Genomic DNA, 26,258 nt, shown 5'->3' on the forward strand with positions numbered 1-26,258 from the left:
ATAGCACTGTGCTGACCTCTCTTTATTGGACCTTTTAATTTTGTTTTTTGTCTCTCCCTTATAATTGTATATTTTAAGTTTCTGAACTTTATTGGATGTTCTTCTTCCTCTTTGCTATTTTTTTGTGATATTGTATGACTGTAATACTTGCTGCTGTGTGGAGGGAGAAGGGAGAAGGTAGACAAAAGCGAAAGAGAAACTGGAAAATAATTTTGGAAGGGGGGAAACAATCTCACGGTCAGACAGAGTTGGAACTGGCAGGTGTGACCTTGAACAGCTTAAATAACACTGGGAACCAACTGATATAGAGATGACGGGGAAGGAAGGAACAATAACTAGAAAAGCCGCAGCTGCGGCTGCAACTAGACAGGCAAGTGTCCAAGAAGAATTGCCTGATAAGGGGGGAAGAGAACAGACAGATTTGCTTGCACAGCAACTTTTGGAATTCAGGAAAGAAATGGTTCAATCGATGCAAAACTTTACACAACAGGTCCATAGTGATAAGGAAAAATCTAATCAAACCTTGATTGAACAAGTCCATAGAGATATTGAAAACTCCAACAGAGTTTTGAAAGAACAATTTGGGATACTGGGAGATAAGGTTAACAAGTTGGAAACCGCAGTAGATAAATTGGAAAAGACCAAAGAGGAGACAGGAGAATTGAGAGAGGAACAAAAAGGGATGAGGGGGACTTTGGGAGGGGTTCAAGGGAAGCAGAATGAATTGGAGTATCAGATTCTTCTTTTGCAGCTAAAGGAAAGACATAGAGAGATTAAGATTAAGGGGATTCCCATAATATGATACGGAGTCAAACTTAGAAACATGTTACAAGACAATCTTGATGGGAGAAAGGAGGGATTAGCTGGATGGTCTTTCAGAGAGCTGTTTCAGAATTAGGACAAGAGAGCGAAGGCAGCCAGGAGACCATTTTATTAACATTAGTATAAAAAAGAAGAAGGATGCAATCCTTCAAAAGAGTTTTGAAGACAATCTCATGGTTGCTGGGCAGAAAGTAGATATTTTTCAGGAAATTTCACTGAAATTGAGACTTAGAAGGACCAGATATAGGTTTTTAACAACAGCACTTAGGAGAGTTGACATCAGACACAAATGGGAATTTCCAGAAGGCATATCTTTTACATTTATGAAAAAGAGATACAGGCTAACATCAGAATTTCAAGTGAAAGAGTTCTTTGAAAAATATAAAAGAGACTTTGAGCCAAAACAACACCGGGGGGGGGGGGGGTCCAGTAGCAGAACAAAGAGCTGCTTTGGAGCGGTTATCATTGGAAGGGGCAATGCCCCCCCCCAAATAATATTGTAACTGACTCTGACAATGACCAATCTTAAAATATTGAGCTGGAATGTTAATGGATTAAACTGTAAAGCCAAATGCATTCAGCATGTAATAGCAAAGCAGAAATTAGATATAATCTGTCTCCAAGAAACACATACTGCAAAAAAAAGTCCTAATTAATAAAAAATTAGGTTTGGACTTCATCTCATCAGACAAAACAAAAAAGAGAGTAGTTTTTTACATTAATCCTGCACTTGAACCCAAACTGATTCAGAAGGATGAAAAAGGTAGAATATTAGTAATACAAGTTAAAATCCAGGGGGAGGAAGTGATATTGGTTGGTATTTATGAACCCAATGACAAAAAAGCAATATTCTTCAAAAAGTTAGAAACAGAACTACTCGAATTTGCAGATCAAAAGATGATCTTAATGGGAGACTTAAATGGAGTTCCATCTCTAGATAAAGACAGGTCAGCCAGGAAAAAAGAGACAAAGGAAGGTAAATTACCAAAGACTTCTTTTGATATGGCTCAAAACTTAAATTTGATAGATATATGGAGAATCAAACATATGTTTGATAAGGAGTTCACCTATTACAGCTATGTACATGACAGCAGCTCGAGAATAGATTCCCTATGGCTCTACAAAGAATTGGAGACAAAAGTCAAAGAAAAATGAAATCAATCCCAGAACCTTTTCAGATCATAATTCCTTGATTATGGAATTACAAAAAGAAAGTCAAATTTCTTTTAGATGGAAGTTAAATGATGATTTACTTGATGATCAAAAATTTATGGAAAAAGCAAAAAAGGCCTTGACTGACTATTTTGAAATAAACTGCCAAGGACAGACAAAAATCACAGACAGTCTGGGACGAAAGTAAGGCAGTAATGAAAGGACTCTTTATACAACAAAATTCATACAAAAGGAAGTTGAGAGAGAAAAGGAAAAAGGAAATCCTAGCAGAAATTACAGAAAAGGAGAAAGAGCTGTCAGACAAAACAAACAAAGTGGCAGTGAAACAGGTAATTAAAACTTTACGAACTCAATACTCAATGATCATTAATGAGGAAAATAGTTGGAAAATAAAAAGAGTGCAACAAAAATATTTTGAGCATTGAAATAAACGGGGAACAGCTAGCTTGGCAGTTAAAGAAAAGTGAACAGAGGAACTCCATAAATAAAATCAATCTAAATGGGAAGATCACAGATAAATTGTTTTTTTTTAATTAATATTTTATTAAGTTTTATCAATAAAATAATTCAGAACAAAAATACAAAACAGAAAAATACAAAATCACAAAATCCAAAAATACAAACATTAAACACAAAAAGGGAAAGAAAAAGAAAAAAGAAAAAAAATAAACACATAAAAACAAAACTCCCTCTTTTTTAATTTTTCATCTTTAGTTAACTTATTTTCCTGACTTCCTCACGCCTCCCTTTTTTGTATCCCATTTTTTAAAATTTGGTTCAGCAAATTCATGTCCAATTTAGCTTATCTGTTATCAATCCCATCTTACTTTTTACCTTGTTGCTAGAACCCCTTCAGTTCATTTCAACGTCATCAGCATTCAAAAAATTTACAATGTTTCTGTAAATAAATTTTAAATTTCCTCCAGTCTTCTTCCACAAGCTCTTCTCCCTGGTCTCGAATTCTGCCAGTCATTTCCGCCATTTCCATGTAGTCTATTAGTTGCATTTGCCATTCTTCCAGGGTGGGTAGATCTTGTGTCTTCCAGTGCTTTGCGATGAGAATTCTTGCTACTGCTGTAGCATACATAAAGAAAGTTCTATCCTTCTTTAACACCGATTGGCCAACTATGCCCAGGAGAAAAGCCTCTGGTTTCTTCAGAAAGGTATATTTAAATACCTTTTTCATTTCATTATAGATCATTTCCCAGAAGGCCTTAATCCTTGGGAACGTCCACCAAAGGTGAAAGAATGTGCCTTCAATCTCCTTACATTTCCAGCATTTATTATCGGGCAAATGATATATTTTTGCATGCTTGACTGGAGTCATGTACCACCTGTACATCATTTTCATAATATTCTCTCTTAAAGCATTACATGCCGTGAATTTAATCCCGGTGGTCCACAACTTCTCCCAGTCAGCAAACAAAATATTGTATCCTATATCCTGTGCCCATTTTATCATTGCAGATTTTACCGTTTCTTCCTCAGTATTCCATTTCAGCAGCAGATTGTACATTCTTGATGGTATCTTAGCATTGGGTTCTAACAATTCTGTTTCTAACTTTGATTTTTCCACCTCGAAACCAATTTTTTTATCCAAGTTATAAACCTCTCTTATTTGAAAATAATGTAACCAATCTCGCACCTTCTCTTTAAGTTTGTCATAACTCTGCAATTTCAATTTGTCACCTTCCTGTTCTAAAATTTCCCAATATTTTGGCCATTTGGCCTCCATGTTAAGTTTTTTCAAAGCTTTCGCTTCCATAGGTGATAGCCACCTTGGGGTTTTACTCTCCAAAAAGTCTTTGTACCTTATCCAAACATTAAACAATGCTTTCCTGACAATATAGTTTTTAAATGCCTTATGTGCTTTTACCTTGCCATACCATTAATAATAATAATAATAATAATAATAATAATAATAATAATTTATTTATACCCCACCCATCTGGCTGGGTTTCCCCAGCCACTCTGGGCGGCTTCCAAAAGAATATTAAAATACTGTGGTACATCAAACATTAAAAGCTTCCCTAAACAGGGCTGCCTTCAGATGTCTTCTAAAAGTCTGGTAGTTGTTGTTCTCTTTGACATCTGGTGGGAGGGCATTCCACAGGGAGGGCGCCACTACGGAGAAGGCCCTCTGCCTGGTTCCCTGTAACTTGGCTTCTCGCAGTGAGGGAACCGCCAGAAGGCCCTCGGTGCTGGACCTCAGTATCCGGGTAGAACGATGGAGGTGGAGACGCTCCTTCAGGTATACTGAACCGAGGCCGTTTAGAGCTTTAAAGGTCTGCACCAACACTTTGAATTGTGCTCGGAAACGTACTGGGAGCCAATGTAGGTCTTTCAAGACCGGTGTTATATGGTCTCGGCGGCCGCTCCCAGTCACCAGTCTGGCTGCTGCATTCTGGATTAGTTGTAGTTTCCGGGTCACCTTCAAAGGTAGCCCCACGTAGAGCGCATTGCAGTAGTCCAAGCGGGAGATAACCAGAGCATGCACCACTCTGGCGAGGCAGTCCGCAGGCAGATAGGGTCTCAGCCTGCGTACCAGATGGAGCTGGTACACAGCTGCCCTGGACACAGATTTAACCTGTGCCTCCATAGACAGCTGTGAGTCCAATATGACTCCCAGGCTGCGCACCTGGTCCTTCAGGGGCACAGTTACCCCATTCAGGACCAGGGAATCCTCCACACCTGCCCGCCTCCTGTCCCCCAGAAACAGTACTTCTGTCTTGTCAGGATTCAACCTCAATCTGTTTGCCGCCATCCATCCTCCAACCGCCTCCAGACACTCACACAGGACCTTCACCGCCTTCACTGGTTCTGATTTGAAAGAGAGGTAGAGCTGGGTATCATCCGCATACTGATGAACACCCAGCCCAAATCCCCTGATGATCTCTCCCAGCGGCTGCATGTAGATGTTGAAAAGCATGGGGGAGAGGACAGAACCCTGAGGCACCCCACAAGTGAGAGCCCAGGGGTCTGAACACTCATCCCCCACCACCACTTTCTGAACACGGCCCAGGAGGAAGGAGCAGAACCACTGTATGACAGTACCCCCAGCTCCCAGCCCCTCAAGACGGTCCAGAAGGATGTTATGGTCGATGGTATCAAACGCCGCTGAGAGATCCAGCAGAACTAGGAAACAGCTCTCACCTTTGTCCCTAGCCCGCCGGAGATCATCAACCAGTGCGACCAAGGCAGTTTCAGTCCCATGATAAGGCCTGAATCCCGACTGGAAGGGATCCAAATGGTCCGCTTCTTCCAGGCGTGCCTGGAGTTGTTCGGCAACCACTCGCTCAATCACCTTGCCCAAGAATGGAAGATTTGAGACTGGGCGATAGTTGGCCATCGTGGCTGCATCTAAAGATGGTTTTTTAAGAAGTGGTTTAATAACCGCCTCTTTCAGCAGGTCTGGGAAGGCTCCCTCACGGAGGGAAGCATTCACCACCCCACGAAGCCCATTGCCCAGCCCTTCCCGGCTAGCTTTTATAAGCCAGGATGGGCAAGGATCAAGGAGACAGGTGGTTGGTTTCACTCGTCCAAGCAGCCTGTCCACATCCTCGGAGGTAACAGATTGGAATTGATCCCACGCAATTTGACTAGACAGGAGTCTAGCACTCTCCCGCCCTGGCCCTGCTCCCACGGTGGCGTCTACCTCTTCCCGAATCTGAGCGACTTTATCTGCAAAAAAACTTTGCAAAATCATTGCAGGAGATCATGTGGCCCATACTGGGCCCCGATGTAGCAGGTGGTTCTGCTAAATTGCGGACCACCTGAAAAAGTCTCCTGCTGCTGTTTTCTGCAGATGGAATAGAGGCGGTGAAGAAAGCTTTCTTCGCCGTCGCTACCGACACTTGGTAGGCTCAACATTGAGCTCTAACCTGTGTCCGGTCAGCTTCAGAATGGGTCATCCGCCACCGGCGCTCTAGCCGTCTCAACGATTGTTTCATTGCCCTCAGATCCGTGGAAAACTACGGGGCTGTCCGGGCTCCATGCAATCGGAGAGGGCGCAAATATGCATGTCACCCAAATATGTTATCATACCCTTCAAGATCCAAAACATCTGTATTCTCCAGAAGTAGCCATTCCTTCAGCCAGCAAAAAGCTGCTGACTCATAATAAAGTTTAAGGTCTGGCAGGGCAAACCCCCCTCTGTCTTTAGCATCAGTACCGTATTGTGCGCCCCAGAGGACGCTCCGGCCCATAGGACGCACCTAGTTTTTTGGGGGGGAAATAAAGGAAAAAATTTTATTTCCCCCCCAGGTGCGGGGCTGGAAGAACCAGGTCAGGGAACAGTGGGAAGGCACACTGCCTCCCCGCTGTCCACCGAGCTTGTGGGGCTGGCGATGGGGAGAAGTGCGCTGATCCCGGGACGGCAGGCAGCTCTGCGCCGCCATCCGGAGCGGGGCGGGACTTAGCGCCCCGCTCCCGATGGCCGCGCAGAGCTGCGCTGATCCCAGGACTGCAGGCAGCTCTGCGCGGCCATCGGGAGTGGGGCGGGGCTTCGCCCCCGGCTCCCGCGCAGAGCTGCGCTGATCCCGGGACGGCAGGCAGCTCTGCACCGCCATCTGGAGCGGGGTGGGACTTAGCACCCCGCTCCCGATGGCCGCGCAGAGCTGCGCTGATCCCGGGACTGCAGGCAGCTCTGCGCCGCCATCCGGAGCGGGGCGGGACTTAGCGCCCCGCTCCCAATGGCCGCGCAGAGCTGCGCTGAGCCGGGGACTGCAGGCAGCTCTGTGCAACCCTCGGAGCCGGTCTCCCGGTGGCCGCGCAGAGCTGCCCTGATCCCGGGACGGCAGGCAGCTCTGCGCCGCCATCCGGAGCGGGGCGGGACTTAGCGCCCCGCTCCCGATGGCCGCGCAGAGCTGTGCTGAGCCGGGGACTGCAGGCAGCTCTGTGCAACCCTCGGAGCCGGTCTCCCGGTGGCCGCGCAGAGCTGAGCTGATCCCGGGACGGCAGGCAGCTCTGCGCCGCCATCCGGAGCGGGGCGGGACTTAGCGGGACATCAAAAAAACGAAGATCATGGCCACTGGTCCCATCACCTCCTGGCAAATAGAAAAGGGGAAGAAATGGAGGCAGTGAGAGATTTTACTTTCTTTGGCTCCATGGTCACTGCAGATGGTGACAGCAGCCACAAAATTAAAAGACGCCTGCTTCTTGGGAGAAGGGCAATGACAGGCCTAGACAGCATCTTGAGAAGTAGAGACATCACCTTGCCAACAAAGGTTCGTATAGTTAAAGCTATGGTTTTCCCAGTAGTGATGTATAGAAGTGAGAGCTGGACCATAAAGAAGGCTGATCGCCGAAGAATTGATGCTTTTGAATTATGGTGCTGGAGGAGACTCTTGAGAGTCCCATGGACTGCAAGAAGATCAAACCTCTCCATTCTGAAGGAAATCAGCCCTGAGTGCTCACTGGAAGGACAGATCGTGAAGCTGAAGCTCCAGTACTTTGGCCACCTCATGAGAAGAGAAGACTCCCTGGAGAACACCCTGATGTTGGGAAAGATGGAGGGCACAAGGAGAAGGGGGCGACAGAGGACGAGATGGTTGGATAGTGTTTTCGAGGTTACCAGAGTGAGTTTGACCAAACTGCGGTAGGCAGTGGAGGACAGAGGTGCCTGGCGTTCTCTGGTCCATGGGGTCACGAAGAGTCGGACACAACTAAACAACTAAACAACAACAAGGGATCTAGTGAAGTTTTCTTTAAGAGAGGACACACCACTGCTTCCTTCAGTTCCCCTGGGAATGTCCCCGTGCCAAGAGACAAATTGATAATTTCAACCAGGGGGTCCGCGCGACATCTGGACACACCCTTATCAGCCAAGATGGGCACGGATCAAGGAGGCAGGTGGTGGGCAGGGAGGTCATGGCGGAGGAACAGGACTTTCTCCACAAAAAAAGCTCGTGAATGCCTCACAGCTGTGGGTCGAATTTGTGCTTAAATTTGGTTGTCCTCCGAAGGACGTAGACAAATGAAGGAGAATATAAGGAATATTCTGAATATAATAGAATACCTGGAGGTTAAAAACAAAAAGAAATTAAATGCGCCCCTAAATTTTTAAAAGGAATATCAGCAATTTACTCAGAGAAAAGGCAAAACTAATTATAAATCAGGTAATAATGGATGAATGTAAGATACAAAAAGGAACCAGACAAGGATGTCCATTATCACCACTGTTGTTCATTCTGGTACTGGAAGTACTTGCCAGAAATATTAGAGGAGATAAAGAGATCATAGGTGTAAAAACTGGGGAAAGCGAATTTAAATTAAAAGCATATTCTGATGATTTAGTGATAACTGTGGAAGACCCAAAAACTTCACTCCCTAAAGTCATAGAAAAGATCCAGAATTTTGGGGAAGTGGCAGGATTTAAATTAAACAGGAATAAAACAAAATTACTACTTAAAAATTTGAAGGATGAAAAAAAAAAGGAATTGGAGCAAAACACTGAGATAGAAGTCCATAAAAAGGTTAAGTATTTAGGGACATGGCTAACATCAAGAAATATAAATTTATACAAGGATAATTATGGGGGGAAATGGCTTGAGGTAAAAAGAAATTTATAAATATAGAGCAGAATGAATCTCTCACTGTTAGGGAAAATAGCAGCGGCCAAAATGAATGTGCTGCCAAAAATGCTATTCCTCTTCCAATCAGTCCCAATAATTGTGAAAGACGAATGTTTTAAAAACTGGCAGAAAGAAATTTCTAAGTTTATCTGGGGGGGGGGGGGGCAAAAGGCCAAGGATAAAATATAAGATACTTACAGACATAAAAGATAGAGGCGGTTATGCTCTCCCAGACCTTAAATTATACTATGAAACTGCCTGCCTGGTTTGGATTAGGGACTGGATGAACTTGGAAAAACAAGAAGCATTAGAATTGGAAGGGCATGACAACAGATTTGGCCGGCACGCATACTTATGGTATGGGAAAGGGAAGGTACATAAAAGTTTCTACAATCACATAATTAGGAAATCATTAATGAGAGTATGGGAGAGAGATAAAGATCTGTTAGAACAAAAGACTCCTTGGTGGCTTTCACCACACAAAGCTTTACTGCTCAAACCACTCGGAAAGAAAGGAAAGTGGCTTATGTATGCTGATCTGTTAAAAGACCAAGAAGGAAAATGGAAATTAAGAGACTATGAGGAAATAAAAGACCATTTTCAGAGTTGGTTACATTATTGGCAACTACATGAAATATACAAAGAAGATAATAAGAAAGGATTTAGCTATACGACATCCAGATCCCAAAAGGAAGTCGTAGAAGGGAAGGTGAAGCTGCTGAAAGCTGCATATAGTATTCTGTTAGAATGGGAAACAAAAGATGAAGAGGTGAAAACAGTAATGATTAAATGGGCACAGGATATAGGTCGCAATATAATGTTTGAAGACTGGGAAAGATTGTGGAAAACTGATTTAAAATTTACAGATTGCTCTCTGTTGAAAGAAAATTATATGAAAATGATGTACAGATGGTATATAACACCAGTAAGGATAGGAAGAATGCATAAATCCAGTTCAAACATGTGTTGGAAATGTAAGGAAAAAGAAGGGACTTTTTTCCATATGTGGTGGGATTGCAGTAAGATTAGAAATTTTTGGGAAACAATATATAATGAGTTGAAGAAAATGTTCCAATTAACATTTGTTAAAAAAACCTGAAGTATTTTTGTTAGGGATTTTAGGGAAAGACCTGCCAAGGAAATTTAAGACTATCTTTATGTATGCAACAATGGCAGCAAGAGTCTTAATAGCACAAGGATGGAAGAATGAAGAAACCCCAACTAAAGAACTATGGCAAGAGAAACTGATGGACTAAGCGGAATTGGCGAAATTCACATACAAACTACGTGATAAGGACAACTGTGACTATAAAGAAGAATTGGAACCCTTTACAAAGTATTTAAAGAGACAACAAAATGAACTGGACTCCTTGGCAGGTTTTGAATCAACATTCACATTTTTATTATTAAGAACATATAGTCAGATAGCTTAGGATTTTTACAATTTTATAATATGCAGAGAATTATAAGTATGGAAAAACCAGAGAGAGGAGCTGAGGGAAGTCTGGGAGTGGTGGGAGGGGGGTTTCTATTTTGGGGAGGGGGAAATGGAGGGGGGAATGAGGATGATATGTTTTATTGATAAAATGTTATGTTGTAATTCCTAATAAAAAATCTTATATAAAAAGAAGAACTCACCAGATCTCTCGGAGGTCCCTGGGAGGGAACGCTCAGAGGCTGTGAGGAGGGATGCAGGAGACAACCTGACCAGGTCAACCGTCCATCTTCCTCCTTCCATCCTCGCTAGCTTTGCAGGATCTGTCTCTTTCATCCTTCCTGAGGAGTCAAGGAGCCAAAAGAAGCTGCAGGGTCCTGGGAGAGAGGAAGAAGCAAAGGGGGCCTCAGAGGCCCTGCAGGGATCCTCTTTCCCTAGATATTCTCCTGCCCCTGGAGAAGCACAAATGGGGCAGCCCCTTCCCAAGAGAAGCCCCATTTCTAAACATCTCCAGTGATTCCAATTTCTTCTGTATGCTCCTCACCCCACTTGCAAGCCTGGCATGGTCTGCACAGTAGTGACCTGAGAGTAGATCCCATTGAACTCAGTGGGGGTAATTGACAGAACTTGGTACAAAAACCAGTCACCGTCCTGTCCCCAAGCCTGAAAACCGCAACCCCAGAGCATGGGCAGAAAAGAGCAGAGTAGATATTACATGTAGGTGCCCCCATGCTAGGTGCTTTCTATGGAGAGCCCTGTTCACAATCTTTGAGCTCTCTCATCACAAGCCAGGCAGATGGTGTAGCCGTATCCACCTCTGTCAGGAGTTGCATGGGGTCCAAATCTTTGGGGAAGTTTTTCATCTCCAAGAAGGTTGGAAGGTAAGAAGGTTCAGTAACCTGCTGTTAGTGGGGGGGGGTGGCTTTTCAGCCCATAAATCTAACTCACTGTGTTATATCTAGTGGGCTGGATCTGGAGCACAAAGGGTCAAGTTTTGCTTGCATGAGGCCTTTGCTCCTTCTTCAGACTTATCAGTCAGGAACGTAAGAGGTCAAATCTGGAGAGTATTTCATTCTGGGCGTCTTGTGGCAAAGCACAGAAGGATTGTAATAAATTCTTTTCAGTTCTGTCAATGAGGTCATTTTCCAGATTCCTCAAGTACAAGGACCCTGGGGTGTCTGAGTAATCGGGGCCTGGCAGGGACCCCAGGATCTCCTGCAATGCTTTTGCAAAGTTTTGGTGGAAGAATATTCCCAGATAAAACAGGAGATACCCCCCCCACACACACACACATCGATACTTTTCCATTCAAGGAAAGTTGTGGGTGTGTTAAAATCTCAGACGCTGTAGCTGGCGCTATTGGGCTCCCTCAAAATTGCAGAGGTTTGTCCTGCAGAGATCTGTATGGAATTTCAAAACTGATCTGATGATCCAGCAGGGAGCCTTACCAGAGAGTCCAGGATCCCACACTTCACCCCCTTGACTTCCTCCTGCAGAGCTCTCTGGTCAGGATCCAGGTCTTTGTGTGTGAAACGAAAAGCTACGTCTTCCAAACACACTGGACCCTAAGAGAGAAAGGGAGAATGAAGATGATCTTCTACACATTGCGCCGTTCTTTTCTGCCTTTTAATAGCTGCACTGTTTTAATTCTATTCTTTTCCTGCATGCTTATTTCAACATTGTAATGGAACAATTTTAATGATGAGTATTAATCTTTGTGAGAGCTGGACCATAAAAAAGGCTGATCGCCGAAGAATTTATGCTTTTGAATTCTGGTGCTGGAGGAGACTCTTGAGAGTCCCATGGACTGCAAGAAGATCCAACCTATCCATTCTTAAGGAAATCAGCCCTGAGTGCTCATTGGAAGGACAGATCCTGAAGCTGAGGCTCCAATACTTTGGCCACCTCATGAGAAGAGAAGACTCCCTGGAAAAGACCCTGATGTTGGGAAAGTTGGAGGGCACAAGGAGAAGGGGACGGCAGAGGACGAGATGGTTGGATAGTGTTCTCGAAGCTACAAACATGAGTCTGACCAAACTGCGGGAGGCAGTGGAAGACAGGAGTGCCTGGCGTGCTCTGGTCCAGGGGGTCACAAAGAGTCAGGCACGACTAAACAACAATTAATCTTTGTGTAAATGGAGGAATTCCACACTGTAATAATTTTATGATTATGATTATACGGCACACATCTTCACATAATTCTTCAAAGTGTTCCCATTTTCCAGATGGAAGGACCTCCTCTCTCAGCATCTGGTGGGGTGGACTCCCCCCCCCCAACCTCCTCAAGCCAACTTCAGGGGGCACCAGGAGGGGGAGGAAAGCCCCATTGTGCATTGTGAGGGGGGGAATGGTTGGTTAGTTGGCCTCCATCTGTCTTGGGAGACCATGGAAGAGAGTGCCTTTGGGAGTGAGATCCAGCTGTTGGAAGGTAACAGCGCCAGCCGTGGGTGTGGAGAGCGACAGGAGAGAGACATGTGTTGTTGCATCTGGGACAGAGGAAGTGGTCCGGTTTTGCTGCTGCAGATGCAGAAGGGCTTTTCTTCTCCCTGTGCTCAAAGCCCCCTCCCCAAAAGGAAGGCAGCATCTGGATCCCAAGGAAGAACAGTCTTTTTCCTTTCTTTTCGGAATAACATTTGGGGGGGTTATTAACAAGGATTGTAGGAATAATGAAAGATACAGATAAATAGACTTGAGTCTTTTCATGCCATTTGTATCACAAAAATAGCAGGAGGATCTCCGACATATAGTTCATTACTGCTGGTCGCTGTATGAGTTCTTGGTTGGTGAATTAAACAGAAGCAGAAAAAATGGAGATAGGACAGAACAGAGTTTACAGAACAGCCCACATTGCATAGCCAAATGGCTAGTCAGGAGTCCTTGTGGGTGTGTTCCTGTGTCCAAGGCGTTGGGAGTAGAGGGGAAAGTGCCTGATTCATCTCTGTGGCGAGAGGGAATTCCCCAGCGAAGGATCCGCCACCAGGGGAAACTACCAAGAGGGCCCCCTCTGCCAACCTGAACACGCAAGAGGGTTCCTGAACACCCAGGAAGGTCTGTAGGGAATCACAGGATCTGTGAGGTGGAAGTCATTGGCCAAGGTGTTGAATTCAGGCTTTTCTCTGTGGCAAGGTTACATCTAGGATTCACTGGCTGCTGTTCTTCAGCAAGAGTTTGCTTCAGCCAAATCCAGTTCACATCTGCACACGTCCAACACAAGGTAGGAGGTTTGGATGGAACTGAGAGCAACACGAGTCACCCCAGTAGCAGTGTCTGAGTCCTTTTTCCATGCCATGTGGAAAGAGCACCAGATCTTGACCAGGGGGACATTTTTGTCAATGTCTGACACTTTCCCCGCAAGCTGCTCAAGAAAGTTTTTATGGTTTTCTTTTTACCATTGTTGATCTGCAGTGTTGAGGGTCATGGGCCCAGTGACTAGTGATTCAGACTCAAGTGCCTTCAAATAGGCGGGCCATGAGGAGGACCTCCCGAACAAGGGTCTATGGATGCTTTCTTCTTCTTTCTCTTCCTCTTCTTTAATGTGTTTACTTTTAAGTACAGTGGTACCTCGGGTTACAAACACTCCGCTAACCCAGAAGTAATACCAAAAACAAACAAGATGAATTTTAACAGGGAGAAATGTAAAGTATTGCACTTGGGCAAAAAAAAACGAGAGGCACAAATACAAGATGGGGGACACCTGGCTTGAGAGCAGTACATGTGAAAAGGATCTAGGAGTCTTGGTTGACCACAAACTTGACATGAGCCAACAGTGTGACGCGGCAGCTAAAAAAGCCAATGCAATTCTGGGTTGCATCAATAGGAGTACAGTGGTGCCTCGCAAGACGAAATTAATTCGTTCCGCAAGTCTCTTCGTCTTGTGAGTTTTTCGTCTTGCGATGCACGGTTTCCCATAGGAATGCATTGAAAATCAATTAATGCGTTCCTAGGGAAACCGCCTTCAGACCAGGTCCAGGGACAGTCTGTCCCCGGACCTCTTCTGAAGGCTGGGGGGGGGGGACAAGGGCTTTTCTTCCCACCCCCAGCATTTTAAAAAACCCCGGGACAGCGCAGGACTTCTCCGCTGTCCGGGCGATCTTAAAATGCTGGCGGGCGGCATTTTAAAATCGCCCTGGGACAGCGGAGGACTTCTCTGCTGTCCGGGGCGATTTAAAAGCCCCTGGGAAGGCAGGCAGGGGGGACAAAGACTTTCGCCCCCCGCCCGCCTTCAGAAGGTGTTCCCGCCCCCCCCCCGCGCCCGGCTTCGGAGCAGCGTTCCGAAGCCCGGCGGCGGCGGGAGGAGGCGTTCCCGCCCCACCGCCCGCCTTTGGAGGAGGTCCGAGGACAGTGGGGAAGACGTGCTGCGCTTCCCCGCTGTCCCGGATATTTCCCTATGGGCTGTGGTCTTGCGAAGCAAGCCCATAGGGAAATTTTGCGAAGCGCCTCCAAAACGGAAAACCCTTTCGTCTAGCGGGTTTTCCGTCTTGCGAGGCGTTCATCTTGCGAGGTACCACTGTATAGCATCTAGATCAAGGGAAGTAATAGTGCCACTGTATTCTGCTCTGGTCAGACCTCACCGGGAATACTGTGTCCAGTTCTGGGCACCACAATTCAAGAAGGACACTGACAAACTGGAACGTGTCCAGAGGAGGGCAACCAAAATGGTCAAAGGCCTGGAAACGATGCCTTATGAGGAACGGCTAAGGGAGCTGGGCATCTTTAGCCTGGAGAAGAGGAGGTTAAGGGGTGATATGATAGCCATGTTCAAATATATAGAAGGATGTCACATGTCCCTTCTCCTCTCCCCTTTCCCGCCTTTTTCGTTCCCCTCAGCTCACGGGCGCGGCGAATTTCGAGATCCCCTTGCGGCATGACGTCACCCACCAGCCGTTGGATTGAGGGAGCGGAGGAGGCGCGGCTCAAGACCGCCCTCATCCGAGAGGGTTAGGGCGCAGGCGCAGAAGCAGGCGACATGGAAGAAAAGGAGGCGAGCTGGAATCCTAGAGAGGCCAGGAAGTGGGGGCGGGGGTCCCAGGTCCTCCAGAGCGGAAGCCCCTCCTCCTTCGTCCTCTGCCAAGGCTGCCTCGGTGGCCCCTCCTGGGATCCAGTGAGTCTCCTCTCTCTTTCCCCTTGGGGCGCCCCGGGGAGAAGGGGGGTCCCAGGGCTGCAGGGGGAGGATGCCCAAGGGGGGGGGGAGCATCTTTCCTCTTCTTCCTTTGCCCCTTTGGGGGGGGGAAGTGGCATGCCAATGCCCGCCCTTCTGAGGGAGGAGCCCCCACCAGGCCGTCCTTTGCTTCTGGAACAGCCTTTCCCCCTACACGCTGCTGCCTTACAACGGGTCCCCACCCTCCCCAGAAGAAAGCCCCTCTCTGTGGGCTCCTGCTCTCCATAGAGGGGGGAACTGGGTGCGTTCGGCTCATGAAGGGTTAAAAGGAACTAAGCTGGATTCCTAGAGAAGGGAGGACAAGGGGGCGGGGTCCCTCAGAGCAAAAGCCCCCCCCCCGTCCTGAAAGGGGTGGGGTTGCTTTCCTCTCTCTCCTTTGCCAGAGCTGCCTGGGTCCCCCTTCTGGGATCTGCAGTCTCCTCTCTTCCCCCTTGGGGTGCCTTGCATAGAAGGGGGGTCCCCAGGCTGTAGGATGAAGGTGCATGGGGGGCAGAGACCCACAAATCAACGAGCTTTCCCTGCACCCTCATCACACTACAGTTCCCCTGATTCTTTGGAGGAAGCCAGTACTCTTTAAAGTGGCCTCATCCTGCTTTGTAGATGGGGGGGGGGCCTGTGTTTGTCTTTTTCCTTTCTTTTGGAATAACTCTTAATGGGGTCACGTAAACAAGGATAATGGGAACAGTAAATGATACAAATGAATAGACTGAGTCAGTCAGTAAAGCATGAGACTCTTAGACTCCTAGTCATGGGTTTGTGCCTCAAGTTGGGTGAATATTTCTGCATCACAGGGGGTTGGACTAGATGGTCCTCAGGGTCCCTTCCCATTCAATAGTTTTCCGATTGTAAATCCTCTCCCTTCATTTGTATATCACAAAATATCATAATAAATGTGCAGGGATATCTGCAACATATATTTCATTATTAGTGGTCACTGTACAGTGGTACCTCGGGTTAAGTACTTAATTCGTTCCAGAGGTCCATTCTTAAGCTGAATCTGTTCTTAACCTGAAGCACCACTTTAGCTAATGGGGCCTCCTGCTGCTGCTGCACCGCCGGAGCACGATTTCTGTTCTTAACCTGAGGTACTATTTCTGGGTTAGCGGAGTCTGTAACCTGAAGCGTCTGTAACCTGAGGTACCACTATACTGAGTTCATTCATTCATTCCCCACCCATCTGGCTTGGTTTCCCCAGCCACTCTGGGCAGCTCCCAACTGAATATTAAAAACACAATACAGCATTAAACATTAAAAACTTCCCTAAACAGGGCTGCCTTCAGGTGTCTTCTAAAAGTCTGGTAGTTGTCTATTTCCTTGACATCTGACAGAAGGACGTTCCACAGAGCAGGCGCCACCACCAAGAAGGCCCTCTGCCTGGTTCCCTGGAACCTCACTTCTCACAGCGAGGGAACCGCCAGAAAGCCCTTGGCGCTGGACCTCAGTGTCTGGGCAGAACAATGGGGGTGAAGACGCTCCTTCAGGTATACAGGACCAAGGCCGTTTAGGGCTTTAAAGGTCAGCACCAACACTTTGAATGTGCTCGGAAACGTACTGCCACTCCCAGTCACCAGTCTAGCTGCCGCATTCTGGATTAATCGCAGTTTCTGAGTCACCTTCAAAGGTAGCCCTACGCAGAGCACATTGCAGTAGTCCAAGCGGGAGATAAAACTAGAGCATGCACCACTCTGGCGAGACAGTCTGTGGGCAGGTAGGGTCTCAGCCTTCATACCAGATGGAGCTGATAAACAGCTGCCCTGGACACAGAATTGACCTGCATCTCCATGGACAGCTGTGAGTCCAAAATGACTCCCAGGCTGCACACCTGGTTCTTCAGGGGCACAGTTACCCCATTCAGGACAAGGGAGTCCCCCACACCCACTTGTCCCCTGTCCCTCCAAAACAGAACTTCTATCTTGTCAGGATTCAACCTCAATCCGTTAGCCACCATCCCTCCTCCAACCGCCTCGAGACACTCACACAGGACCTTCACGGTCCAGAAGGAAGTTATGGTTGATGGTATCAAAAGCCGCTGAGACCCAGCTAGGAGAATAATTGCTCTACTGATGCAGAAACATTTTTAATGTTTGATGCCTTACTGTGTTTGATGTTCATCTTATTGGAAGCCGCTCAGAGTAGCTGAGATAACCCAGTCAGATGGGCGGCATAATAGTAGTAGTAGTAGTAGTTATAGTAGTAGTAGTAGTAGTAGTAATGTATTACTATTACTATGCTTAAATTTTTATTTAGACCAGCCAGACTGAGCCAAATTCTGATGATTTGTGTGTGTGTTTTCCGCAGATAATAACTTCTTCTTATACTTAAATTTAGACCAGCCAGATTAAGACAAATTCTGATGGTGTGTTGTTGTTTTTCTGGAGTCTTTATTTTTCTCTCACGGAGCTGTAATAAGTTTAAAAACAGCTTAAAACAACTTACAACCACAATATGTTCAGAGCCTGGGCTTTAGTGCAGTGCAGCCTTGATTGCTAGCAAAAGCCATCCACGTTTGTCTGGGGACATTTTTCTGATCATGACAGAGTGCCAATTTTATAACAGAACAATGCATTTGCTTTGTAGGGTTTGCCAGCACCTCTAATTCGGATGGGAAGAACTTTGCAGAAGAAAAAAGGGGCTCCTTCTAATCTCTTGGAAGCTTCCTGAGAGGAAAGATGGATGAGCAAGACTCGGCTGGACCTAAAGCAGGAAGAGGCCATGCCACTGAAGATGGGAGCACTGGGGGATTCTGGGAAAACGCTATGCTCCGCTCAGATGTTCAGAGCCAGCAGCTCAAGCAGTTCTACCAGGCGGCCAAAGGACCCCGAGAGGTTTGCAGCCGACTCTACCACCTTGTCTGTCAGTGGCTGAAGCCAGAAAGGAACACGAAAGCTGAGATGCTGGACATGGTGATCTTGCAGCAGTTCCTGGCTGTCCTTCCCCCTGAGATAGAGAGCTGGGTGAGGGAATGTGGAGCAGAGACCAGTTCCCAGGCAGTGGCTCTCACTGAAGGTTTCCTCCTGAGTCAGGCAGAGGAGAGGAAGCAGGCAGAGCAGCAGGTGAGAGAGACTTTCCTCTGGGTTTTCCCAAGGGGCTCCAAACCAGAGCAAGAGTATCCCAAAATGTGGTACTAATGTCCCATCCCATTATGGATCGGATCCAAGGAATGAGATCTGCTACCCCTAAAGTGTTTGCCTCTACCATTGCTTTTCTAATCCCCCTTCCCATTTTGTTTTGAATCTTCGTTGCTCTTTCAGGTTCAGGATCTGTTGACAGAAATGGGTCCTGATTCCTCTGAGGCAGAGAGGACTCCGATGGACACCAGAGAGAGACCACTAGGTAAGGAGCGAGTTATTTCTCTCCTTGGTCACATCCTGGGGATTTGGAAATTAATCTGTCAGTTCTTTCCGTCTTTTGTGGGGAGGCAGTTGGGGCCAAGAGCCCAAAGGAGGTGGGATATATTTTTACATAACTAAAAGACGAAAGGTGTACGGATGTCAAAAGGCACTCAATAGGTACACCTGTAATTAGAGATACACTCCTGAACATCGGAGAAAAGCAGGCATTCATGGCTTCTCACTTCTCTTTGTCTCTGGAAGGTGACAGGATGATGCCCACAAGACCTCCTCATCTGTCTTTTCATGAGCCTGAAGGGGAAGCAGCAGCTATGGAAGCAGATCAGGTAGGGGGCAGGAGACATGTAGGGAGAGAGGCTGAGGGGTGGGGCTGGCAGGGTGACTCCCTCTACCTCCTGTCAACGGTGCCCTGAAGAAAATGAGGAAATGCCATTCAAGATGGTTTATGTGCTGAGAATATGGGACATCCACCTCATCCTTATCGCCTTCTCAATGTCGCCAATATTATTTATCAGCAGTTGCTGTTTCATTTCTATATTTACATTGAAGACTAAATAGGTTTCTAAGCAGTTGACAAACCATAAAAATGGGCCAGGATATATCTAACTAACCCATCACCCTTATTTGTTTAGGATTTGGTATGCTTTGAGGATGTTGCTGTTTATTTCACGGACAAGGAGTTGGCGTTGCTGGATCCTGACCAGAGAGCTCTGCATGAGGAGGTCATGGAGGAGAATCGTGGGCTCCTGGATTCTCTGGGTAAGGCTCTCTGAGGATCATCATATCTGTTTTGAAATTCCATCTCTCTCTCCTTGCGATGAATCTCCAAGGTTTGGCTGGAAGTCAGTAGCGCTATCTACACCACCTGGAAATCTAACGCCCCCAGAAATCACTTGGAATGAGGGGCGATTGGCAGTGTTGTCTGTGAATATCCATCAGAGTGGGTAGGGAGGTTGAAGTAGCTTCTGCCAGATTTGTGTTTTTGCTTCTGTTGATTTTGGTTGACTAAAGAGATAACTGACAATGGATACAGAGCAGATTCCGTGATTGGGCCAAACAAAATTAATTGAATCTCAGGTTCCCATAAATATATCAGCTAATACCAGCAAACAAAGGCAGTGAACTCCATAGTAAAAATTCCCATCTAATTCCCTTCAGTTATTTCTCTTTCACAGTTGTTCACTGGCAATGTTGAAGAATGAACAGTTGTGAACGGTTGTTCTTCCTGAGGCTCTAATTACTGTATTTTTCGCACCATAGGACGCACCGGACAATAGGACTCACCTTGTTTTAGAGGGGGGAGAACAAGAGAAAAAAAATCTCCCCCTCTCTGCCCAGCGCCTCGTCAGCGAAGCGGCAGGAGGCGCTGCGCAGAGAGGGGAAGAATTTTACCCCTCTAAAACAAGGTGCCATTTAAGGTGCGTTCAGTCGCCTTCAGGCGGCTACCTTGGAAGGCTGGAGAGAGAGAGGGGTCGGTGCGCACCGACCCCTCTCACTCTTCAGGCTTCAGGTTCCTTTCAACCTGCTCTTTGGGGCTGGCGGGGGGAAGCCCACCGCCAGCCCCAAAGAGCAGGTCGAGGAGCAGCGGAAAGGCGCGCAGCGGAGAGGCTGCTGCCATAGTTGCACGTCACCTCTCCAGCTGGGAGAGGGTCGCGGGACTATGGCTTCTTTAGCCCCGTACGAGCTCTCCCAGCTGGAGAGGTGGTGTGCGGCTAAAGAGGCTCTTGCCATAGTCGCGCGTCACCTCTCCAGCCGGGAGAGGGTTGTGGGGGGCTTCTTTAGCCCCGTGCGCGCTCTCCCGGCTAGAGAGGTGGCACGCGGCTAAAGAGGCTCCTGCCATAGCCGCGCGTCACCTCTCCAGCCGAAAGAGGGTAAGCGGGGCTATAGCGTCTTCACTCCATAGGACACACACACATTTCCCCTTCATTTTTGAAGGGGAAAAAGTGTGTCCTATAGAGCGAAAAATACGGTAGTTTCTCTCTATATATATAAATAAGTGTTACAATACCACTTAAAATCTATATAATAACATATAGAAGTGAAATTGATTTTATTTGATCTGTTATACTGTATTTTTCCAACATTCTTTTCCTCTTTCAAAAATTATTCTTCCACACTTTTCTCTTTTTATTTATTCCTCTAATCATATTATATTTTCATGAATGTAAAACATTTAAATAAAATGTTAATGTTTAAAAATTATTGTTTTTTACATTCCAGGGGGTGATGAATTGGAAATTAGTAACAAGGGGGACCAGGACAGAATCCACACAGTGAAGAAGCCATATAAATACTTGGAGAGTAAAGAGAACTTTAGTCAGAGTTCCCAGTCCACTTCCCATCAAAGAAATCCCATTGGAAAGAAACCCTATCAGTGCTTGGAATGTGGAAAGAGCTTCAATCAGAGCAGCCATCTCACTTCTCATCAAAGAATTCATACTGGGGAGAAACCCTACCAGTGCAAGGAATGTGGAAAGAGCTTCAGGTGGAAGGTCAGTTTCATTTCTCATCAGAGAATTCATACAGGGGTGAATCCATATCAGTGCTTGGAATGTGGAAAGAGCTTCAATCAGAGCACCCATCTGACTTCCCATAAAAGAATTCATTCTGGGGAGAAGCCCTACCAGTGCAAGGAATGTGGAAAGAGCTTCAGGTGGAAGGTCAGTTTCATTTCTCATCAGAGAATTCATACAGGGGAGAATCCATATCAGTGCTTGGAATGTGGAAAAAGCTTCAGTCAGAGCACACATCTCACTTCTCATCAAAGAATTCATACTGGGGAGAAACCCTATCAGTGCCAAGAATGTGGAAAGAGCTTCAGTCAGAGCTCCTCTCTCACTTCCCATCAGAGAACTCATACTGGAGAGAAACCCTATCAGTGCTTAGAATGTGGAAAGAGCTTCACCTGGAAGAACAATCTCACTTCCCACCAAAGAATTCATACAGGGGAGAAACCCTATCAGTGCTTCGAATGTGGAAAGAGCTTCAGCCACAACCACAGTCTCACTTCCCATCAAAGAATTCATACAGGCGAGAAACCCTATCAGTGCTTGGAATGTGGAAAGAGCTTCAGTAAGAATGCCCATCTCACTTCCCATCAAAGAAGTCATACAGGGGAGAAACCTTATCAGTGCTTTGAATGTGGAAAGAGCTTTAGTCACAAAAACAGTCTGACATCCCATCAAAGAAGTCATACAGGGGAAAAACCCTATAAGTGCTTTGAATGTGGAAAAACTTTCAGAAAGAGCTCAGATCTCACTACCCATCAAATAATTCATACTGGAGAGAAACCCTATCAGTGCTTGGAATGTGGAAAGAGCTTCAGTCAGAAGTGTGGTCTCATTTTTCATAAAAGAATTCATACAGGGGAGACACCCTATCAGTGCTTGGAGTGTGGAAAGAGCTTCAGTCACAACAGCTCTCTCACTTCCCATCAAAGAATTCATACAGGGGAGAAGCCTTATCAGTGCTTGGAATGTGGAAAGAGCTTCAGCCAGAGTAGCCATCTGACATCCCATCAAAGATTTCATACAGGGGAGAAACCCTATCAATGTTTGGAATGTGGAAAGAGCTTCCGTCACAGCTACAATGTCACTTCTCATCAAAGAATTCATACAGGGGAGAAACCATATCAATGTTTGGAATGTGGAAAGAGCTTCACTCAGAAGAGTAGTCTCACTTCTCATCAAAGAATACATAAAGGCGAGAAACCATATCAGTGCTTGGAATGTGGATATAACTTCAGTAGTAGCAGCAATCTTACTTCCCATCAAAGAATTCATACAGGGGAGAAACCCTATCAGTGTCAGGAATGTGGAAGGAGCTTCAGTCACAATTCCTCTCTCACTTCCCATCAGAGAATTCATACTGGAGAGAAACCCTTTCAGTGCTTCGAATGTGGAAAGTGCTTTAGCCACAGCTACAAACTCACTTCCCATCAAATAATTCATACAGGGGAGAAACCATTTAAATGTCAAGAGTGCGGAAAGAGATTCACACAGAGCACAGGTCTCACATCCCATCAAAAGATTCATATGGTGCAGAAACCATATCATTGCTTGGAATGTAGAAAGTGGTTCAGTCGGAAGGATAGTCTCATTTCCCATCAAAGAATTCATACAGGGGAGAAACCCTATCATTGCTTGGAATGTGGAAAGAGCTTCCGTCACAACTCCACTCTCTCTTCCCATCAAAGAACTCACTCTGGGGAGAAAGCATAGCATTTGCTAAGTTGTGATTGTATTTTAGTAGACTATAATTTGTATCGCAACAGTGTTCTTGTGCTTCTTCAACCCAGCAGAGAAGTCAGCCTTGCCTCTCAAATCCATGGAGTGCAAACCTGGTGTCCCATATTATTCACACTATGTATCCAGATCTGTAAGGTGGAAGTCAAGGTGTTGATTTCAGACTTTTCTTTGTGGGAAGGTTAGGTCTAGAAATCTCTCACTACTCTTCTCCTTGATCCTTAAAAGTCCTTAGCGCATGCCAGGAGCAAAGAATTGCATCCACGAGGGAGAAAGAGTTCTCTGTATATTACATGTTGTGAACAGCAGTAAGCGGTTTGCTTCAGCCAAATCCAGTTCTCCTCTGCACACATATGATACATGGAAGGAGACTTAGACTGAACAGAGATTCAGAGCAGTGTGATTCACCCCAGTGGCAACGTCTGACACCTTTTTCCATTCCTGTTGAGTGAGCACCAGATCTTGACCGGGGGACATTTTTGTCATTGTGTGGCATAAATTCCTTGAACTGGCGACCCTGTTTCCCTTCCTCCTTAGTGTTAGTGGAGTGTCAGTCCGTCACAACAGATGAAGTATTTTTAGGGTTACTTCTTCATTGAAATTTCTCTCTGCCTGTTGAGGTCAGGCAGCAACCTTGACTGTACTCTTTTTGATCCTTGCTTAAAATATTTTGTTATACAAACCTTTCCAGAAACAGAGGTATTGATTTGTTTTAATATTATACATTTAATATTAATGTTTTTACTGTTTTCTTCCATTTTTTATTTATTTTTCTCTTATATCACACCAACAAAACATACTATGTTAACGTCATAGACAAATACTAATACTACTACTACTGCTACTACTACTAATAATAATGGCATATCTATATTATTCTAAATTATTTAAATCCTATACAGTATATCTTTACTTTTACTTCCCTTCCACTCTTTCCATGGTTTCCTGTCTGCACCTGTTATGATTCTTGGTATAAAATGTTTCTATATAATCTGTATATGATATCCAGTCACCTTTCAAGTCTTTTATCGTATTTCTTTCTTAACCTGTTTGTCATATTGGCTACTTTGATATATATATCTAGTATTTTGAGATTCCATTCTTCTTTTGATGGGACATTTTTGTGTAATTATAATTTGAATGAATGTCCTCACGTACATCCATAAGTTAATTTTTATTTTACTTTTTAGATTTCTGTCATTATTCCCAGAAGAAAAGCTTGTGGATTATTGGGTACTGTTTCTAAAAAAAGCTTTTCTTAAGCTCATTGTACACCATCTCCCCAAATTTTTTGTTACCCTACAACATGAACACCGTAAGTGATCAAATGTACCAACTGTTCCCTTACATTTGCAATTACATTTCCAATTATACTTTTAGATCTAAACATTTTGGCTAGTCTGTTTGGTGTCAAATACCACCTGTGGATCATTTTTAAATACTTCTTCTTTAGAGCATAGCTGACAATGAATTTGATTTGTTTTCTACAATTGCACCCATAAATTTAAATCACTATTGTGACCCACATCCCACCCAAACTTATCAAAGATGATTTCACTAGCTCTTCTTTCATTTCCCACTCGAACAATATTTTATACATTTTACAGAGGTTTTTAACCGTAAATCTTAATATCTTTTTCAAATTGTGATTCTTTTTCTGTAAATCTGTTTTTTATCTGCCTTAAATCTTGAGTTAATTTGATTATAGTTTAGCCAGTCCGACACATTTTTTTCCTAATTTCATTTTTGTTTCTCCCTCAAGTCTAACAGATGTAGCTACCCCATTTGTAACCCATATTGATTTTTTCCTTGTCTTTGCTTCTATTGAGGATACCCACCTTGGTGTTTTGTTTTCCAGAAAGTTTCTATGTTTCCCCCAAACTCTAATTATTTTGTCCTGGTAACATGATTTTGTTGTTTAGTCATTTAGTCGTGTCCGACTCTTCGTGACCCCATGGACCAGAACATGCCAGGCACTCCTGTCTTCCATAGCCTCCCGCAGTTTGGTCAAACTCATGCTGGTAGCTTCAAGAACACTATCCAACCATCTCGTCCTCTATTGTCCCCTTCTCCTTGTGCCCTCCATCTTTCCCATCATCAGGGTCTTTTCCAGGGAGTCTTCTCTTCTCCTGAGGTGGCCAAAGTCTTGGAGCCTCAGCTTCAGGATCTGTCCTTCCAGTGAGCACTCAGGGGTGATTAGAGAAGCTTTTATGTATTCCAGCTTTACCATACCAGATACATGAATGCCAACCATGTCCCTCTAGCTCTTAACAACTATGTGTTTTCCAGCAGTATCTAGCCTTTTATCCAACACAGATAGAACGCTTCAGAAGATGATTCTAAATCTGGAACTGTGGAGCCCACACTCACCCTGAACAACTAAAAGGCTCCTGGGAGGCCAGAGGGGCATTGCTGTTGCCCTGAGTGCTGGAAGGAAGACTGCTCCCTGGTGCAAGGCCCATTTCCATGTGGCGTAAAAGGCTCCTGGGAGACCAAGGGGACATTGCCGGAACAGCTGATTGAGGCAACTTGCTAAAATGTTTTAAATGGTTCTAATTTTGGTTCCCCTGTTTTGATTTTGTCGAGTTGGTGTTGGATAAATGTTTTTATTTGGGGTTGATGGTTACTTTAATTAGGGTATAAATGTAAACTGGTTGTTGTTACTGTTTTCCATTGATTTATCGGTTAGTTTGTTGCTTGTATAGGTTTTTTTAATGTTTGTTGTTGTGCTGTGTTTTTATAGTTTTATATTGTTTTTATATTGTTGTTGTGCTGTTTTTATATTTTAAATGTTTGTTGTTGTGCTGTGTTTTAAGCCAAAGAGAGTGGCTGTGGAAACCCAGCCAGATGGGAGGGATGTAAATTTAAAAAATATTATTTATTATCATTATATTCATTTTTATCGCCGGTATTCTCCCCATCAATGATAGTTTCATTCTTTTCAATATTTCTAAATCTTTTAATTCCCCCACCCCAAATATTCACATAATGCTAAACCTAGGTGAACACATAATGCTCACCAAAAAGCTGCCAGACCCAATCTTTACATCTTCACGCTACAAAAGTAGAGGTCAGACTAAGCATCTCTCTGGTCAGCCCAGAAGCAACGCATGTGTAGAACATTCTTTGGAGTGAACTTGCACCTGTTGTAAATAACCCATCTTCTGGAAACTTCACATAGTGTTGTTTCTGTGAATAAATGAATCTAATCCAGCACATTAAACAGGGCAGGTGGCAACCCTGCACGATGTGACTGTTGCTTAGCTGGGGTGGGGGGCAGATGGGGTCCTGCCACAATAGGGGGGTCTCCTTTGGCATGAAGGAGCAGGGGGTGCCTGTCCCCCCGGAGTTCCCTTCCCCCACCTGACCTTCCTTGATGGCACCCTGCCCCTTGCAATAACATGTCCTGTACCAGATGAAGCAGGATTGCCACTTCTTGCAACGGCATGCAGCGAGTTCACTACCTGTACAGGTACTTCTTTGACTGGCAGGAGTTCTTCCATT

At 45.2% G+C, this 26,258-nt stretch overlaps 2 protein-coding genes across 7 annotated transcripts in view; one reads left to right on the forward strand and one right to left on the reverse strand.

Annotated features, from left to right (window-relative positions):
- The window catches only part of LOC310701070 (uncharacterized protein), a 59,407-nt gene extending 44,491 nt beyond the window's left edge, over nucleotides 1–14,916 (reverse strand). Inside the window, exons 1-3 of one of the 6 annotated variants that reach the window (XM_083491244.1) lie at nucleotides 14,835–14,916; nucleotides 11,451–11,567; nucleotides 10,206–10,379 (exon numbers count right to left, since the gene is read on the reverse strand). In XM_083491244.1, coding sequence (XP_083347370.1) covers nucleotides 10,206–10,338 — 133 coding nt within the window. In that variant the 5' untranslated portion in view covers nucleotides 10,339–10,379; nucleotides 11,451–11,567; nucleotides 14,835–14,916. Of the gene's footprint in view, nucleotides 1–10,205; nucleotides 10,380–10,717; nucleotides 10,868–11,450; nucleotides 13,606–14,834 lie in introns of those variants that run through there. The other 5 variants (XM_083491248.1, XM_083491246.1, XM_083491245.1 and 2 more) reach the window with 5 other exon arrangements.
- LOC310701139 (uncharacterized protein) lies at nucleotides 14,880–25,641 on the forward strand. Its single transcript, XM_083491474.1, has 6 exons — nucleotides 14,880–15,103; nucleotides 17,738–18,213; nucleotides 18,412–18,493; nucleotides 18,754–18,836; nucleotides 19,143–19,269; nucleotides 20,731–25,641. Exons 2-6 carry the CDS (start codon nucleotides 17,830–17,832, stop codon nucleotides 22,728–22,730), a joined length of 2,676 nt encoding a protein of 891 aa, XP_083347600.1. The 5' UTR covers nucleotides 14,880–15,103; nucleotides 17,738–17,829; the 3' UTR covers nucleotides 22,731–25,641.
- Nucleotides 25,642–26,258: the final 617 nt, after the last annotated feature.

Source organism: Podarcis liolepis, assembly GCF_965112155.1.
Source record: "Podarcis liolepis genome assembly, chromosome: 2".
In the NCBI taxonomy this organism is placed as follows: domain Eukaryota; kingdom Metazoa; phylum Chordata; class Lepidosauria; order Squamata; family Lacertidae; genus Podarcis; species Podarcis liolepis.

Coding starts and splice junctions, on each gene's coding strand:
- LOC310701139 (XM_083491474.1), top strand. CDS start 17,830: ATGGATGAGCAAGACTCGGCTGGACCTAAAGCAGGAAGAGGCCATGCC. Junction 18,214..18,411: donor GGAAGCAGGCAGAGCAGCAG/GTGAGAGAGACT, acceptor TTGCTCTTTCAG/GTTCAGGATCTGTTGACAGA. Junction 19,270..20,730: donor TGGGCTCCTGGATTCTCTGG/GTAAGGCTCTCT, acceptor TTTACATTCCAG/GGGGTGATGAATTGGAAATT.